This window comes from Lampetra planeri, unplaced genomic scaffold (assembly GCF_965212315.1).
Source record: "Lampetra planeri unplaced genomic scaffold, kcLamPlan1.2.h2 scaffold_562, whole genome shotgun sequence".
Lineage (NCBI taxonomy): Eukaryota > Metazoa > Chordata > Hyperoartia > Petromyzontiformes > Petromyzontidae > Lampetra > Lampetra planeri.
This window is the reverse complement of record NW_027615385.1, coordinates 31,284-45,816: the sequence shown is the minus strand read 5'-3', so window position 1 is coordinate 45,816 and position 14,533 is coordinate 31,284. Positions and strand designations below refer to the sequence as shown.

Genomic DNA, 14,533 nt, shown 5'->3' with positions numbered 1-14,533 from the left:
GTGGAGTGAGTGAGGGTGGGTGAGGTGAGTGAGTGTGGGTGGGTGAGTGTGGGTGGGTGGAGTGTGGTGTGGTGTGGTGTGTGTGGTGTGGGTGAGTGAGTGTGGGTGAGTGAGTGTGGGTGTGTGGTGAGTGTGGGGTGGGTGAGTGTGGGTGGTGGTGTGGGTGAGTGAGGTGAGTGTGTGTGGGTGAGTGAGTGTGGGTGGGTGAGTGTGGTGTGGGTGGTGTGTGGGTGGAGTGAGTGTGGGTGGGTGAGGGTGTGAGTGAGGGTGTGGGTGAGTGAGTGTGGGTGGGTGAGTGTGGTGTGTGGGTGGGTGAGTGTGGGTGAGTGAGTGTGGGGTGAGTGAGTGTGGGTGGGTGGGTGTGGGTGGGTGGTGTGGGTGGGTGGGTGTGGGTGGGTGAGTGAGTGTGGGTGAGGGTGAGTGTGGTGGGTGAGTGTGGGTGGGTGAGTGTGGGTGGGTGTGTGTGGGTGAGTGAGTGTGGGTGAGTGAGTGTGAGTGTGTGGGTGAGTGTGTGTGGGTGAGTGAGTGGTGAGTGAGTGTGGTGGTGAGTGTGGGTGGGTGAGGTGTGGGTGGTGAGTGAGTGTGGGTGGGTGAGTGTGGGTGAGTGAGTGTGGGTGGGTGAGTGTGGGTGAGTGAGTGTGGGTGAGTGAGTGAGTGAGTGTGGGTGGGTGGGTGTGGGTGGGTGAGTGAGTGTGGGTGAGTGAGTGAGTGTGGGTGGTGAGTGTGGGTGAGTGAGTGTGGGTGGGTGGGTGAGTGTGTGTGGGTGAGTGAGTGTGGGTGAGTGAGTGTGGGTGTGTGGGTGAGTGAGTGTGGGTGGGTGAGTGTGGGTGAGTGTGTGTGGGTGAGTGAGTGTGGGTGGTGAGTGTGGGTGAGTGAGTGAGTGAGTGTGGGTGGGTGGGTGTGGGTGGGTGAGTGAGTGTGGGGTGAGTGAGTGAGTGAGGGTGGGTGAGTGTGGGTGAGTGAGTGTGTGTGGTGAGTGTGTGTGTGTGTGGGGTGAGTGTGGGTGAGTGGTGTGGGTGTGTGGGTGAGTGAGTGAGTGAGGGTGGGTGGGTGAGTGTGTGGGTGGGTGGGTGAGTGTGTGTGGGTGAGTGTGGGTGTGGGTGAGTGTGTGTGGGTGTGTGTGTGTGGGTGGGTGAGTGTGGGTGGGTGGTGGGTGAGTGTGGGTGGGTGAGTGTGGGTGGGAGTGAGTGTGGGTGGGTGAGTGTGGGTGGGTGAGTGTGTGTGGGTGAGTGAGTGTGGGTGAGTGAGTGTGGGTGAGTGTGGGTGGGTGGGTGTGGGTGGGTGTGGGTGGGTGAGTGTGGGTGAGTGAGTGAGTGAGGGTGGGTGAGTGTGGGTGGTGAGTGTGGGTGGGTGGGTGAGTGTGTGTGGGTGAGTGTGGGTGTGGGTGAGTGTGTGTGGGTGAGTGTGTGTGGGTGGGTGTGTGGTGTGGGTGGGTGAGTGTGGGTGGGTGGGTGTGGGTGGGTGGGTGGGTGGGTGAGTGTGGGTGGGTGGGTGAGTGTGGGTGAGTGTGGGTGGGTGAGTGGTGAGTGAGGTGAGTGTGGGTGGGTGGGTGGGTGAGGTGAGTGTGGGTGAGTGAGTGAGTGGAGTGAGTGAGTGTGGGTGAGTGAGTGTGGTGAGTGTGGGTGAGTGAGTGTGGGTGAGTGAGGTGTGGTGTGGGTGGGTGAGGGTGTGTGTGTGGGTGGGTGGGTGAGTGTGGGTGGGTGAGTGTGGGTGGGTGAGTGTGTGTGTGTGGGTGGGTGAGTGTGGGTGAGGTGAGTGAGTGTGGGTGAGTGAGTGTGGGTGGGTGGGTGTGGGTGGGTGGGTGTGGGTGGGTGAGTGAGTGTGGGTGAGTGAGTGTGGGTGGGTGAGTGTGGGTGGGTGAGTGTGGTGGGTGGGTGAGTGTGGGTGGGTGAGTGTGGGTGAGTGTGTGTGGATGAGTGTGTGTGGGTGAGTGAGTGTGTGGGTGTGGGAGTGAGTGAGTGTGGGTGGGTGAGTGTGGGTGAGTGTGTGTGGGTGAGTGAGTGTGGGTGAGTGAGTGTGGGTGAGGTGAGGTGAGTGAGTGTGGGTGGGTGGGTGGTGGGTGGGTGAGTGAGTGTGGGTGAGTGAGTGAGTGGGGTGGGTGAGTGTGGGTGAGTGAGTGTGGGTGGGTGGGTGAGTGTGTGTGGGTGAGTGTGTGTGGGTGTGTGTGTGGGGTGGGTGTGGGTGGGTGAGTGTGGGTGGGTGTGGGTGGGTGAGTGTGGGTGGGTGGGTGAGTGTGGGTGGGTGAGTGTGGGTGGGTGAGTGTGGGTGGGTGGAGTGTGGGTGGGTGAGTGTGGGTGGGTGAGTGTGTGTGGGTGAGTGTGTGTGGGTGAGTGTGGGTGGGTGAGTGTGGGTGGGTGGGGTGAGTGTGGGTGGGGTGGGTGAGTGAGTGTGGGTGGGTGAGTGAGTGAGTGTGGGTGGGTGAGGGTGTGTGTGTGGGTGGGTGGGTGAGTGTGGGTGGGTGGGTGAGTGTGGGGTGGGTGAGTGTGGGTGGGTGAGTGAGTGAGTGTGGGTGGGTGAGTGTGTGTGTGGGTGAGTGTGTGTGTGGGTGAGTGTGGGTGGGTGAGTGTGGGTGGGTGAGTGTGGGTGGGTGAGTGTGGGTGGGTGAGTGTGGGTGGGTGAGTGTGGGTGGGTGAGTGTGGGTGGGTGAGTGTGGGTGGGTGAGTGTGGGTGAGTGAGTGTGGGTGGGTGGGTGAGTGTGTGTGGGTGAGTGTGGGTGAGTGTGTGTGGGTGGGTGGGTGAGTGTGGGTGGGTGGGTGAGTGTGGGTGAGTGTGGGGTGGGTGGGTGGGTGGGTGAGTGTGGGTGGGTGGGTGTGGGTGAGTGTGGGTGGGTGGGTGAGTGAGGGTGGGTGGGTGAGTGTGGGTGGGTGAGTGTGTGTGGGTGAGTGTGTGTGGGTGAGTGTGTGTGGGTGAGTGTGGGTGGGTGAGTGTGGGTGGGTGAGTGTGGGTGTGGGTGGGTGGGTGAGTGTGGGTGGGTGAGTGTGTGTGGGTGGGTGGGTGAGTGTGGGTGGGTGGGTGAGTGTGGGTGGGTGGGTGAGTGTGGGGTGGGTGAGTGTGTGTGGGTGAGTGTGGGTGGGTGGGTGAGTGTGGGTGGGTGGGTGAGTGAGTGTGGGTGAGTGAGTGAGTGAGTGTGGGTGAGTGAGTGAGTGTGGGTGGGTGAGTGAGTGTGGGTGAGTGAGTGAGTGAGTGTGGGTGGGTGAGTGTGGGTGGGTGAGGGTGGGTGGGTGAGGGTGTGTGTGTGGGTGTGTGGTGTGTGTGGGTGAGTGTGGGTGGGTGAGTGTGGGTGGGTGAGTGTGGGTGGGTGAGTGTGGGTGGGTGAGTGAGTGTGGGTGGGTGAGTGTGGGTGGGTGAGTGTGGGTGGGTGAGGTGAGTGTGGGTGGGTGGGTGTGAGTGAGGGTGAGTGTGTGCGGATGAGTGTGTGTGGGAGTGAGTGAGTGTGTGGGTGTGGGAGTGAGTGAGTGTGTGGGTGGGTGAGTGTGTGTGGGAGTGGGTGTGTGTGAGGTGGTGGTGTGGGTGTGGGAGTGAGTGAGTGTGTGGGTGGGTGAGTGTGGGTGTGTGTGGGTGAGTGTGTGTGGGTGAGTGAGTGAGTGTGTGGGTGAGTGTGGGTGGGTGGGTGTGGGTGGGTGTGGGTGGGTGAGTGTGGGTGAGTGAGTGAGTGAGGGTGGGTGAGTGTGGGTGAGTGAGTGTGGGTGGGTGGGTGAGTGTGTGTGGGTGAGTGTGGTGTGGGTGAGTGTGTGTGGGTGTGTGTGTGGGTGGGTGTGTGTGTGGGTGGGTGGGTGTGGGTGGGTGGGTGAGTGTGGGTGGGTGGTGTGAGTGTGGGTGGGTGGGTGAGTGTGGGTGAGTGTGGGTGGGTGGGTGGGTGAGTGAGTGAGTGTGGGTGGGTGAGTGAGTGAGTGAGTGAGTGTGGGTGAGTGAGTGTGAGTGAGTGTGGGTGAGTGAGTGTGGGTGAGTGAGTGAGTGAGTGTGGGTGGGTGAGTGTGTGTGGGTGGGTGGTGTGGGTGGGTGTGAGTGGTGGGTGAGGGTGAGTGTGTGTGGGTGGGTGGGTGAGTGTGGGTGGGTGAGTGTGGGTGGGTGAGTGTGTGGTGTGTGGGGTGGGTGAGTGTGGGTGAGTGAGTGAGTGTGGGTGAGTGTGGGTGGGTGAGTGTGGGTGGGTGGGTGAGTGTGGGTGGGTGAGTGAGTGTGGGTGGGTGAGTGTGTGTGTGTGGGTGGGTGAGTGTGGGTGGGTGAGTGATGTGTGTGTGTGGGTGGGTGAGTGTGGGTGAGTGAGTGTGGGTGGGTGGGTGTGGGTGGGTGGGTGTGGGTGGGTGGGTGAGTGAGTGTGGGTGAGTGAGTGTGGGTGGGTGAGTGTGGGTGGGTGGTGAGTGTGGGTGGGTGAGTGTGGGTGGGGTGAGTGTGGGTGGGTGAGTGTGGGTGAGTGAGTGAGTGTGTGTGGATGAGTGTGTGTGGGAGTGAGTGAGTGTGTGGGTGTGGGAGTGAGTGAGTGGGTGGGTGAGTGTGGGTGGGTGAGTGTGGGTGGGTGAGTGTGGGTGAGTGAGTGTGTGTGGATGAGTGTGTGTGGGAGTGAGTGAGTGTGTGGGTGTGGAGTGAGTGAGTGGGTGGTGGTGAGTGAGTGAGTGAGTGTGTGGGTGTGTGTGGGTGAGTGAGTGTGGGTGGGTGAGTGAGTGTGGGTGAGTGAGTGTGGGTGAGTGAGTGAGTGAGTGTGGGTGGGTGGGTGTGGGTGGGTGAGTGAGTGTGGGTGGTGAGTGAGTGAGGGTGGGTGAGTGTGGGTGAGTGAGTGTGGGTGGGTGGGTGAGTGTGTGTGGGTGAGTGTGGGTGTGGGTGAGTGTGTGTGGGTGTGTGTGTGTGGGTGGGTGGGTGTGGGTGGGTGAGTGTGGGTGGGTGTGGGTGGGTGAGTGTGGGTGGGTGGGTGAGTGTGGGTGGGTGAGTGTGGGTGGGTGAGTGTGGGTGGGTGAGTGTGGGTGGGTGAGTGTGGGTGGGTGAGTGTGTGTGGGTGAGTGTGTGTGGGTGAGTGTGGGTGGGTGAGTGTGGGTGGGTGGGTGAGTGTGGGTGGGTGAGTGAGTGAGTGTGGGTGAGTGAGTGGTGTGGGTGAGTGAGTGGTGTGGGTGGGTGAGTGAGTGTGGGTGAGTGAGTGTGGGTGAGTGAGTGTGGGTGAGTGAGTGAGGTGAGTGTGGGTGGGGTGAGTGTGTGTGGGTGGGTGTGTGGGTGGGTGAGTGTGGGTGGGTGAGGGTGGGTGGGTGAGGGTGTGTGTGTGGGTGGGTGGGTGAGTGTGGGTGGGTGGGTGAGTGTGGGTGGGTGAGTGTGGGTGGGTGAGTGGAGTGAGTGTGGGTGGGTGAGTGTGTGTGTGGGTGAGTGTGTGTGTGGGTGAGTGTGGGTGGGTGAGTGTGGGTGGGTGAGTTTGGGTGGGTGAGTGTGGGTGGGTGAGTGTGGGTGGGTGAGTGTGGGTGGGTGAGTGTGGGGTGAGTGAGTGTGGGTGAGTGAGTGAGTGTGGGTGGGTGAGTGAGGGTGGGTGGGTGAGTGAGTGAGTGAGTGTGGGTGGGTGAGTGTGGGTGGGTGAGTGTGGGTGGGTGAGTGTGGGTGGGTGAGTGTGGGTGAGTGTGTGTGGGTGGGTGAGTGAGTGTGGGTGTGTGTGTGTGAGTGTGGGTGGGTGAGTGAGAGTGGGTGAGTGAATGTGGGTGAGTGTGGGTGAGTGAATGTGGGTGGGTGAGTGTGTGTGGGTGAGTGTGTGTGGGTGAGTGTGGGTGGGTGAGTGTGGGGTGGGTGGGTGGGTGAGTGTGGGTGGGTGGGTGAGTGAGTGAGTGTGGGTGAGTGAGTGAGTGTGGGTGAGTGGAGTGAGTGTGGTGAGTGAGTGTGGGTGAGTGGTGAGGTGGTGAGTGAGTGTGGGTGAGTGTGGTGAGTGAGTGTGGGTGGGTGAGTGAGTGTGGGTGAGTGAGTGTGGGTGAGTGAGTGTGGGTGAGTGAGGTGAGTGAGTGTGGGTGGGTGAGTGTGTGTGGGTGGGTGTGTGGGTGGGTGAGTTGGGTGAGGGTGTGGGTGGGTGAGGGGTGTGTGTGTGGGTGGGTGGGTGAGTGTGGGTGGGTGAGTGTGGGTGGGTGAGTGTGGTGTGTGTGTGGGTGGGTGAGTGTGGGTGAGTGAGTGAGTGTGGGTGAGTGAGTGTGGGTGGGTGGGTGTGGGTGGGTGAGTGAGTGTGGGTGAGTGAGTGTGGGTGGGTGAGTGTGGGTGGGGTGAGTGTGGGTGGGTGAGTGTGGGTGGGTGAGTGAGTGTGGGTGAGTGAGTGTGGGTGAGTGAGTGTGAGTGAGTGTGGGTGAGTGGTGAGTGAGTGAGTGAGTGTGTGTGTGGGTGGGGTGGGTGAGTGAGTGTGGGTGGGTGAGTGTGGGTGGGTGTTGGTGGGTGAGTGTGTGTGTGGGTGGGTGAGTTTGTGTGGGTGGGTGAGTTTGTGTGGGTGGGTGAGTGTGGGTGGGTGTGGGTGGGTGGGTGAGTGTGGGTGGGTGAGTGTGGGTGGGTGAGTGAGTGTGGGTGAGTGTGAGTGAGTGTGGGTGAGTGGGTGAGTGAGTGAGTGTGGGTGGGTGAGTGTGGGTGGGTGTTGGTGGGTGAGTGTGTGTGTGGGTGGGTGAGTGTGTGTGGGTGGGTGAGTGAGTGTGTGTGTGGGTGGGTGAGTTTGTGTGGGTGGGTGAGTTTGTGTGGGTGGGTGAGTGTGGGTGGGTGAGTGTGGGTGGGTGTGGGTGGGTGGGTGAGTGTGGGTGGGTGGGTGAGTGTGGGTGGGTGGGTGAGTGTGGGTGGGTGAGTGTGGGTGGGTGAGTGAGTGAGTGTGGGTGGGTGAGTGTGTGTGTGGGTGAGTGTGTGTGTGGGTGAGTGTGGGTGGGTGAGTGTGGGTGGGTGAGTGTGGGTGGGTGAGTGTGGGTGGGTGAGTGTGGGTGGGTGAGTGTGGGTGGGTGAGTGTGGGTGGGTGAGTGTGGGTGAGTGAGTGAGTGTGGGTGGGTGAGTGAGGGTGGGTGGGTGAGTGAGTGAGTGAGTGTGGGTGGGTGAGTGTGGGTGGGTGAGTGTGGGTGGGTGAGTGTGGGTGGGTGAGTGTGGGTGAGTGTGTGTGGGTGGGTGAGTGAGTGTGGGTGTGTGAGTGTGGGTGGGTGAGTGAGTGTGTGTGAGTGAATGTGGGTGAGTGTGGGTGAGTGAATGTGGGTGAGTGTGTGAGTGTGGGTGGGTGAGTGTGTGTGGGAGTGTGTGAGTGTGGGTGGGTGAGTGTGTGTGGGAGTGTGTGTGTGTGGGAGTGTGTGTGGGAGTGTGTGTGGGAGTGTGTGTGTGTGTGGGGGAGTGTTTGTGTGTGTGGGTGTGTGGTGTGTGTGCGAGTGAGTGTGTGCGTGTGTGTGTGCGTGAGTGTGTGTGTGGTGTGAGTGTGTGAGTGAGTGTGTGTGTGAGTGAGTGTGAGTGTGTGTGTGAGTGTGAGTGAGTGTGTGTGTGTGTATGAGTGAGTGTGTGTGTGAGTGTGTGTGAGTGTGTGTGTGTGAGTGAGTGTGTGTATGTGTATGTGTGAGTGTGTATGTGTGTGTGAGTGAGTGTGTGTGTGTGTATGAGTGAGTGTGTGTGTGAGTGTGTGTGAGTGTGTGGTGAGTGAGTGTGTGTATGTGTATGTGTGAGTGTGTATGTGTGTGTGAGTGAGTGTGTGTGGTGAGTGTGTGTATGTGTGAGTGAGTGTGTGTATGTGTGAGTGTGTATGTGTGTGTGAGTGAGTGTGTGTGGTGAGTGTGTGTATGTGTGAGTGTGTGTGAGTGGGTGTGGTGAGTGTGTATGTGTGTGTGAGTGTGTGTGTGAGTGAGTGTGTGTGAGGTGTGTGGTGAGTGTGTGTATGTGTGTGGTGTGAGTGTGTGAGTGAGTGTGTGAGTGAGTGTGTGAGTGAGTGTGTGTGAGTGTGTGTGTGTGTGTATGTGTATGTGTGAGTGAGTGTGTGTGGTGAGTGTGTGTATGTGTGAGTGAGTGTGTGTGTGTGGTGAGTGTGTGTATGTGTGAGTGAGTGTGTGTGGTGTGAGTGTGTGAGTGAGTGTGTGAGTGAGTGTGTGTGTGTATGTGTGAGTGTGTATGTGTGTGTGAGTGAGTGTGTGTGGTGAGTGTGTATGTGTGAGTGTGTGTGAGTGTGTGTGTGTGAGTGGGTGTGGTGAGTGAGTGTGTGTGTGTGAGTGTGTGTGTATGTGTGTGTGAGTGAGTGTGTATGAGTGAGTGTGTGTGTGAGTGTGTGTGAGTGTGTGAGTGGTGTGTGTGAGTGTGTGTGAGTGTGTGTGAGTGTGTGTGTGAGTGTGTATGTGTGTGTGAGTGAGTGTGTGTGGTGAGTGTGTGAGTGAGTGAGTGAGTGTGTGAGTGAGTGTGTCAGTGAGTGTATGAGTGAGTGTTGTGTGAGTGTGTGTGAGTGTGTGTGTGTGTAAGTGTGTATGTGTGTGTGAGTGAGTGTGTGTGAGTGTGTGTGTATGTGTGAGTTGAGTGTGTGTGTGTGAGTGAGTGTGAGTGAGTGTGTGAGTGTGTGTGAGTGTGAGAGTGTGTGTGAGTGTGAGTGTGTGTGGTGTGAGTGTGTGTGTGAGTGTGTGTGTGTGAGTGTGTGTGTGAGTGAGTGAGTGTGTGAGTGTGTGTTATACCGAGGTCTGTGTAGGTTCCCACGGGAGCGAGGAGGCGCAATGGGAATTCTCCGGTAGCGCCGCCGCCGCCTCCTCGGACTTGCGCAGTCGGAGGAGCGCTCGGAACACGCTCGGCGCGCAGACACACGCCACTCTGCAAAGGCAAAGATCCCCCGCGTAGCCTCACCAGACCGTCGGGGCAAGTGCCGCGGCGAGGAGGCGGGTGGGCCAGCACCACGCCCCCGTTCCGTGCGCCACCTGTCTCCCCTCCGCCGATCTTCACGCGCCCCGCGCCAGCTGCTCGTTTGGGATTCAAGTTCTGCTCATGGCCAACATCGGTGGGGGATCAATTCCCGATTGGGGGTTGACTTTAGGGGGCCGTCCATAAATGACGTCACGCGATTGTGGACGATTTTTGACCCCCCCCACCTCTCTCAAATATGACGTCACAAAGCTCTGCCCCCCCCCCCACAAAAAATAATAAAACATGCTTCAAATCGCTTTAAACTATTGTCATTGTAGTGCGTATTTAATGTGGCGCTGCACTCTGATGTTGTAGGAGACAACATTTATTAAAAAGTAAATTTAATTAAGTAGAACGTGTTCTCTATATTGAATTAAAGTTGCGCATTTTGATGTGACGTCACATTTCTCAAACCCCCCCCCCGCCCCCATCGTCACACTGACCCCCCCCCCCCCCAGGTGCGTGATGTCATTTATGGACGGCCCCTTATCCCATCATCCCCCCGGGGTGGATAAAAAGAGTACCACTTTGCGGTTGGCCAGACTCGCCCTCGCCATAGGAACGTGGAATCCCCGCCGCCGGCTCCGCGGGAGATGAGCTCAGTTGAGCCGCAGATCACTTTGAACGGCACTTGCCGCCCCAGCCTGCGTGGGCTACTGGGGTGACCTTTGTCTTTGTGTGGCGGCCTCACCGGCCCTGGGGCCCAGCTGCGTCCACGGCCTCCCTGGCCAGCGCCGCGGCCGTCTCCTCCGTGTACCAGAACTGGCTCAGCTGCTACTCGCAGCACACACACACACACACGGGCGCACACACACACACGGTCACACACACACACGGAGTACACACATACAGGCACACACACACACACACAGGCACACACATACAGGCACACACACACACGGGCACACACACACGAGCGCACACACACACAGGCACACACACACAGGCACACACACACACGGGCACACACACACGAGCGCACACACACACAGGCACACACACACAGGCACACACATACAGGCACACACACACACAGGCACACACACGAGCGCACACACACACACGGGCACACACACACAGGCACACACACACAGGCACACACAAACACACGGAGTACACACACACACGGGCACACACACACACGGAGTACACACACACACGGGCACACACACGGGCACACACACACGAGCGCACACACACACAGGCACACACACGGAGTACACACACACACGGGCACACACACGGGCACACACACACACACACGGAGTACACACACACACAGGCACACACAGGCACACACAGGCACACACACACATACATACGGGTACACACATGCACACAAAGACACACACGCAAGCAAATATCAACAACAGCAACAGCTTCCATTCGCCAATAAGTGGGGGGTGACGTCAACACAGCGCTTGCACCAGGCTAGGTGCACTTTGCGGACGTCACGTGACGTGTGGAAGGCTCCCTGCTGGCAGGTCACAGGACAGACCCAGGATGAGGGTCTGTCTGTCATACACGCGCGCGTGGACACGTGCGCGGGGTCTCACACGCGCGCGTGGACACGTGCGCAGAGGTCGCAAACGGGTTTTGATTCCTTACCCGTACCCGGCCGCACCAGGGTCGCAAACGGGTACCCGTACCCGGCCGTACCCGTACCCTACCCGATACCCGGCCGGGTACGGGTAGGGTACGGGTATCGCGTACCCGATTGCGACCTCTGTGATCAAGCCATGTTGCAGGCGCGGGTGGGTTGATTCTAGGAACTTGAATTGTGAGAAGAGACAAGACGTTGGGAAATGAGTGACAAACGGTGACTCACCAGTGACTCACGGCCTACCCGTACCCGGCCGGGTACGGGTAGCCGGGTATCGGGTAGGGTACGGGTATCGGGTAGGGTACGGGTATCGGGTACCCGGTTGCGACCTCTGGCCTAGGGGGAGGCCCGGGACCGGTTCAGACGATCGTCGCCGGTGTCGGCCTCGAGCGGGAATCGAACTCGGGTCGCCGGGTTTCTACGCAGCAGCGCCGGCGCTAACCGCTGCACCGCCGCTCCCCACTTGACCGCCCGCTGCGCGCACCCCGGCACGCGCGGCTCACCCAGTTCTCGGGCGGGTCTTCGTCCTCCGCCCGGGCTCCCACCTCTCCCGCCGCCTCCTTCTCTCCCTGCTCCGCGTAGAACTCGCGCAGAGCGGCGAGCGCGTGCGCCGACAGCCTGGGCTCGTCGTCGTCGTCGTCTTCGGCGGCGGCGTCGTCGTCGTCGTCACTCCCCGGGATCCTGCGACATCTCTGCTCGTCAGCCGACCCCATCGCTGTCGATACCTGAAGAGGGGGATCGCGCGAGAGGCCGCCAATCAGAACCTCGCGCGGTTGTCAATTTCTGGGCGCCACGGTGGCTAGGAGATGTTGACTACCTCGCCGGGTACAGTGAGCTCCTCACCACCACTACAGTGAGCTCCTCACCACCACTACAGTGAGCTCCTCACCACTACTACAGTGAACTCCTCACCACCACCACCACTACAGTGAGCCCCTCACCACTACTACAGTGAGCCCCTCACCACTACTACAGTGAGCTCCTCACCACTACTACAGTGAACTCCTCACCACCACTACAGTGAGCCCCTCACCACTACTACAGTGAGCCCCTCACCACCACTACAGTGAGCTCCTCACCACTACTACAGTGAACTCCTCACCACCACCACCACTACAGTGAGCCCCTCACCACTACTACAGTGAGCCCCTCACCACCACTACAGTGAGCTCCTCACCACCACTACAGTGAGCTCCTCACCACTGTCACAGTGAGCTCCTCACCACCACTACTACAGTGAGCTCCTCACCACTACTACAGTGAGCTCCTCACCACCACTACAGTGAGCTCCTCACCACCACTACAGTGAGCTCCTCACCACTACTACAGTGAGCTCCTCACCACTACTACAGTGAGCTCCTCACCACCACTACAGTGAGCTCCTCACCACTACTACAGTGAGCTCCTCACCACCACTACAGTGAGCTCCTCACCACCACTACAGTGAGCTCCTCACCACCACTACTACAGTGAGCTCCTCACCACCACTACAGTGAGCTCCTCACCACCACTACAGTGAACTCCTCACCACCACTACTACAGTGAGCTCCTCACCACTACTACAGTGAGCTCCTCACCACCACTACAGTGAGCTCCTCACCACCACTACAGTGAGCTCCTCACCACCACTACAGTGAGCTCCTCACCACCACTACAGTGAGCTCCTCACCACCACTACAGTGAGCTCCTCACCACCACTACAGTGAGCTCCTCACCACCACTACAGTGAGCTCCTCACCACCACTACAGTGAGCTCCTCACCACCACTACAGTGAGCTCCTCACCACCACTACAGTGAGCTCCTCACCACCACTACAGTGAGCTCCTCACCACCACTACAGTGAGCTCCTCACCACCACTACAGTGAGCTCCTCACCACCACTACAGTGAGCTCCTCACCACCACTACAGTGAGCTCCTCACCACCACTACAGTGAGCTCCTCACCACCACTACAGTGAGCTCCTCACCACCACTACAGTGAGCTCCTCACCACCACTACAGTGAGCTCCTCACCACCACTACAGTGAGCTCCTCACCACCACTACAGTGAGCTCCTCACCACCACTACAGTGAGCTCCTCACCACCACTACAGTGAGCTCCTCACCACCACTACAGTGAGCTCCTCACCACCACTACAGTGAGCTCCTCACCACCACTACAGTGAGCTCCTCACCACCACTACAGTGAGCTCCTCACCACCACTACAGTGAGCTCCTCACCACCACTACAGTGAGCTCCTCACCACCACTACAGTGAGCTCCTCACCACCACTACAGTGAGCTCCTCACCACCACTACAGTGAGCTCCTCACCACCACTACAGTGAGCTCCTCACCACCACTACAGTGAGCTCCTCACCACCACTACAGTGAGCTCCTCACCACCACTACACCACCACTGACTGCACTGTCCCAGCGAGGCAGGGCCTAGTGCAGGCTTCGTGTGACTCGCTGGGCCGCAAGCGCTCTCTCGAGAGAGGCAGAGAGAGACACAGAGAGAGAGAGTGAGACACGGAGAGAGACACAGAGAGACAAAGAGAGTGAGACACGGAGAGAGACAGAGAGTGAGACACAGAGAGAGACACAGTGAGACACAGAAAGAGTGAGACACGGAGAGACACACAGAGAGAGAGAGAGAGAGACAGAGAGTGTGACAGCGAGAGACGCAGAGAAAGACAGAGAGTGTGTGACAGAGACAGAGTGAGACACAGAGACAGAGAGACAGAGAGAGAATGAGAGACAGAGAGACTTTAGACTTTTAAAACCAGAGCTATTGTTGCCAGCAGCAATAGCTCTGCAGCCGCTTTTGCGACGTGAATCACCAACACCGAGTCGAGCACATCGCCACGTGCACCACCACACTGCCACGTGCAACGAAACGGAGACACAGAGAGACACAGAGACAGAGTGAGACACAGAGACAGAGTGAGAGACACAGAGTGAGACACAGAGAGATAGAGCGAGACACAGAGACAGACACAGAGACACAGAGTGAGTGAGACACAGACACAGGGAGAGCCACAGAGTCAGAGAGAGATACAGACAGAGACACAGAGACAGTGAGAGACACAGAGAGACACAGAGACAGAGTGAGACACAGAGACAGAGTTAGAGACACAGAGTGAGAGACAGAGAGATAGAGCGAGACACAGAGACAGACACAGAGACACAGAGTGAGTGAGACACAGAGACAGACACAGGGAGAGCCACAGAGTCAGAGAGAGATACAGACAGAGACACAGAGACAGTGAGAGACACAGAGAGACACAGAGACAGAGTGAGACACAGAGACAGAGTGAGAGACAGAGAGATAGAGCGAGACACAGAGACAGACACAGAGACACAGAGTGAGTGAGACACAGAGACAGACACAGGGAGAGCCACAGAGTCAGAGTGAGACACAGAGACAGAGTGAGACAGAATGAGAGACACAGACAGAGACACAGACACACAGAGTGAGACACAAAGTGAGACAGAGTGAGACACAGAGTGAGAGACACAGACAGAGACACAGACACAGAGTGAGACACAGAGACACACAGAGTGAGACACAAAGTGAGACAGAGTGAGACACAGAGTGAGAGACACAGACAGAGACACAGACACAGAGTGAGACACAGAGACACAGAGTGAGACACAGAGTGACTCAGAGTGAGAGACAGAGAGAGACAATTACCTCGTGAGAGTCGCTCCCTTCTCACCCACGGAGCGGTGACCCCGTGGTGACCCCGTGACGACCTCCGTGGTGACCCCGTGACGACCGGCGAGCCAATGGGATGGCGGCTCAACAGCCCCGCCCCCTCAGCCGCCCCTCCCCCGCCGAGTCGCCCCGCCCACCCAGTGATGAACTCTGAACCCTGTGGGAGGAGCCTCAGTCTAGCTCTGTGAGTCTCAGTGATTAACACTGAACCTTGTGGGAGGAGCCTCAGTCTGGCTCTGTGAGCCTCAGTGATTAACACTGAACCCTGTGGGAGGAGCCTCAGTCTGGCTCTGTGAGCCTCAGTGATTAACACTGAACCTTGTGGGAGCCTCAGTCTGGCTCTGTGAGCCTCAGTAATTAACACTGAACCCTGTGGGAGCCTCAGTCTGGCTCTGTGA

General features: G+C 58.7%; 1 protein-coding gene across 2 annotated transcripts; it reads right to left on the bottom strand.

The window, feature by feature from the left end:
• Window positions 1-8,571: 8,571 nt before the first annotated feature.
• EEF1AKMT1 (EEF1A lysine methyltransferase 1) lies at window positions 8,572-14,197 on the bottom strand. 2 transcript variants are annotated; one of them, XM_078623991.1, is made up of 4 exons: window positions 14,112-14,197; window positions 10,939-11,160; window positions 9,524-9,606; window positions 8,572-8,742 (listed from the first exon to the last, which is right to left on the bottom strand). In XM_078623991.1, the coding sequence occupies exons 2-4, from the start codon at window positions 11,146-11,148 to the stop codon at window positions 8,604-8,606; spliced, it is 432 nt and encodes a 143-aa protein (XP_078480117.1). In that variant the 5' UTR covers window positions 11,149-11,160; window positions 14,112-14,197; the 3' UTR covers window positions 8,572-8,603. The 2 variants fall into 2 exon arrangements, 1 of the variants encoding a protein (XP_078480117.1); XR_013590004.1 differs by having other exon boundaries at window positions 8,656-8,742; window positions 9,357-9,606.
• Between the last annotated feature and the right edge of the window lie 336 nt (window positions 14,198-14,533).

Excerpts from the sequence above, each read along its gene's own strand:
- EEF1AKMT1 (XM_078623991.1), bottom strand. The coding sequence starts at position 11,148 with ATGGGGTCGGCTGACGAGCAGAGATGTCGCAGGATCCCGGGGAGTGAC. Across the intron at positions 9,607-10,938 it reads AAGACCCGCCCGAGAACTGG|CAGCTGAGCCAGTTCTGGTA; the intron begins GTGAGCCGCGCG and ends TGCTGCGAGTAG. Across the intron at positions 8,743-9,523 it reads GCAGCTGGGCCCCAGGGCCG|AGTGGCGTGTGTCTGCGCGC; the intron begins GTGAGGCCGCCA and ends TTGCCTTTGCAG.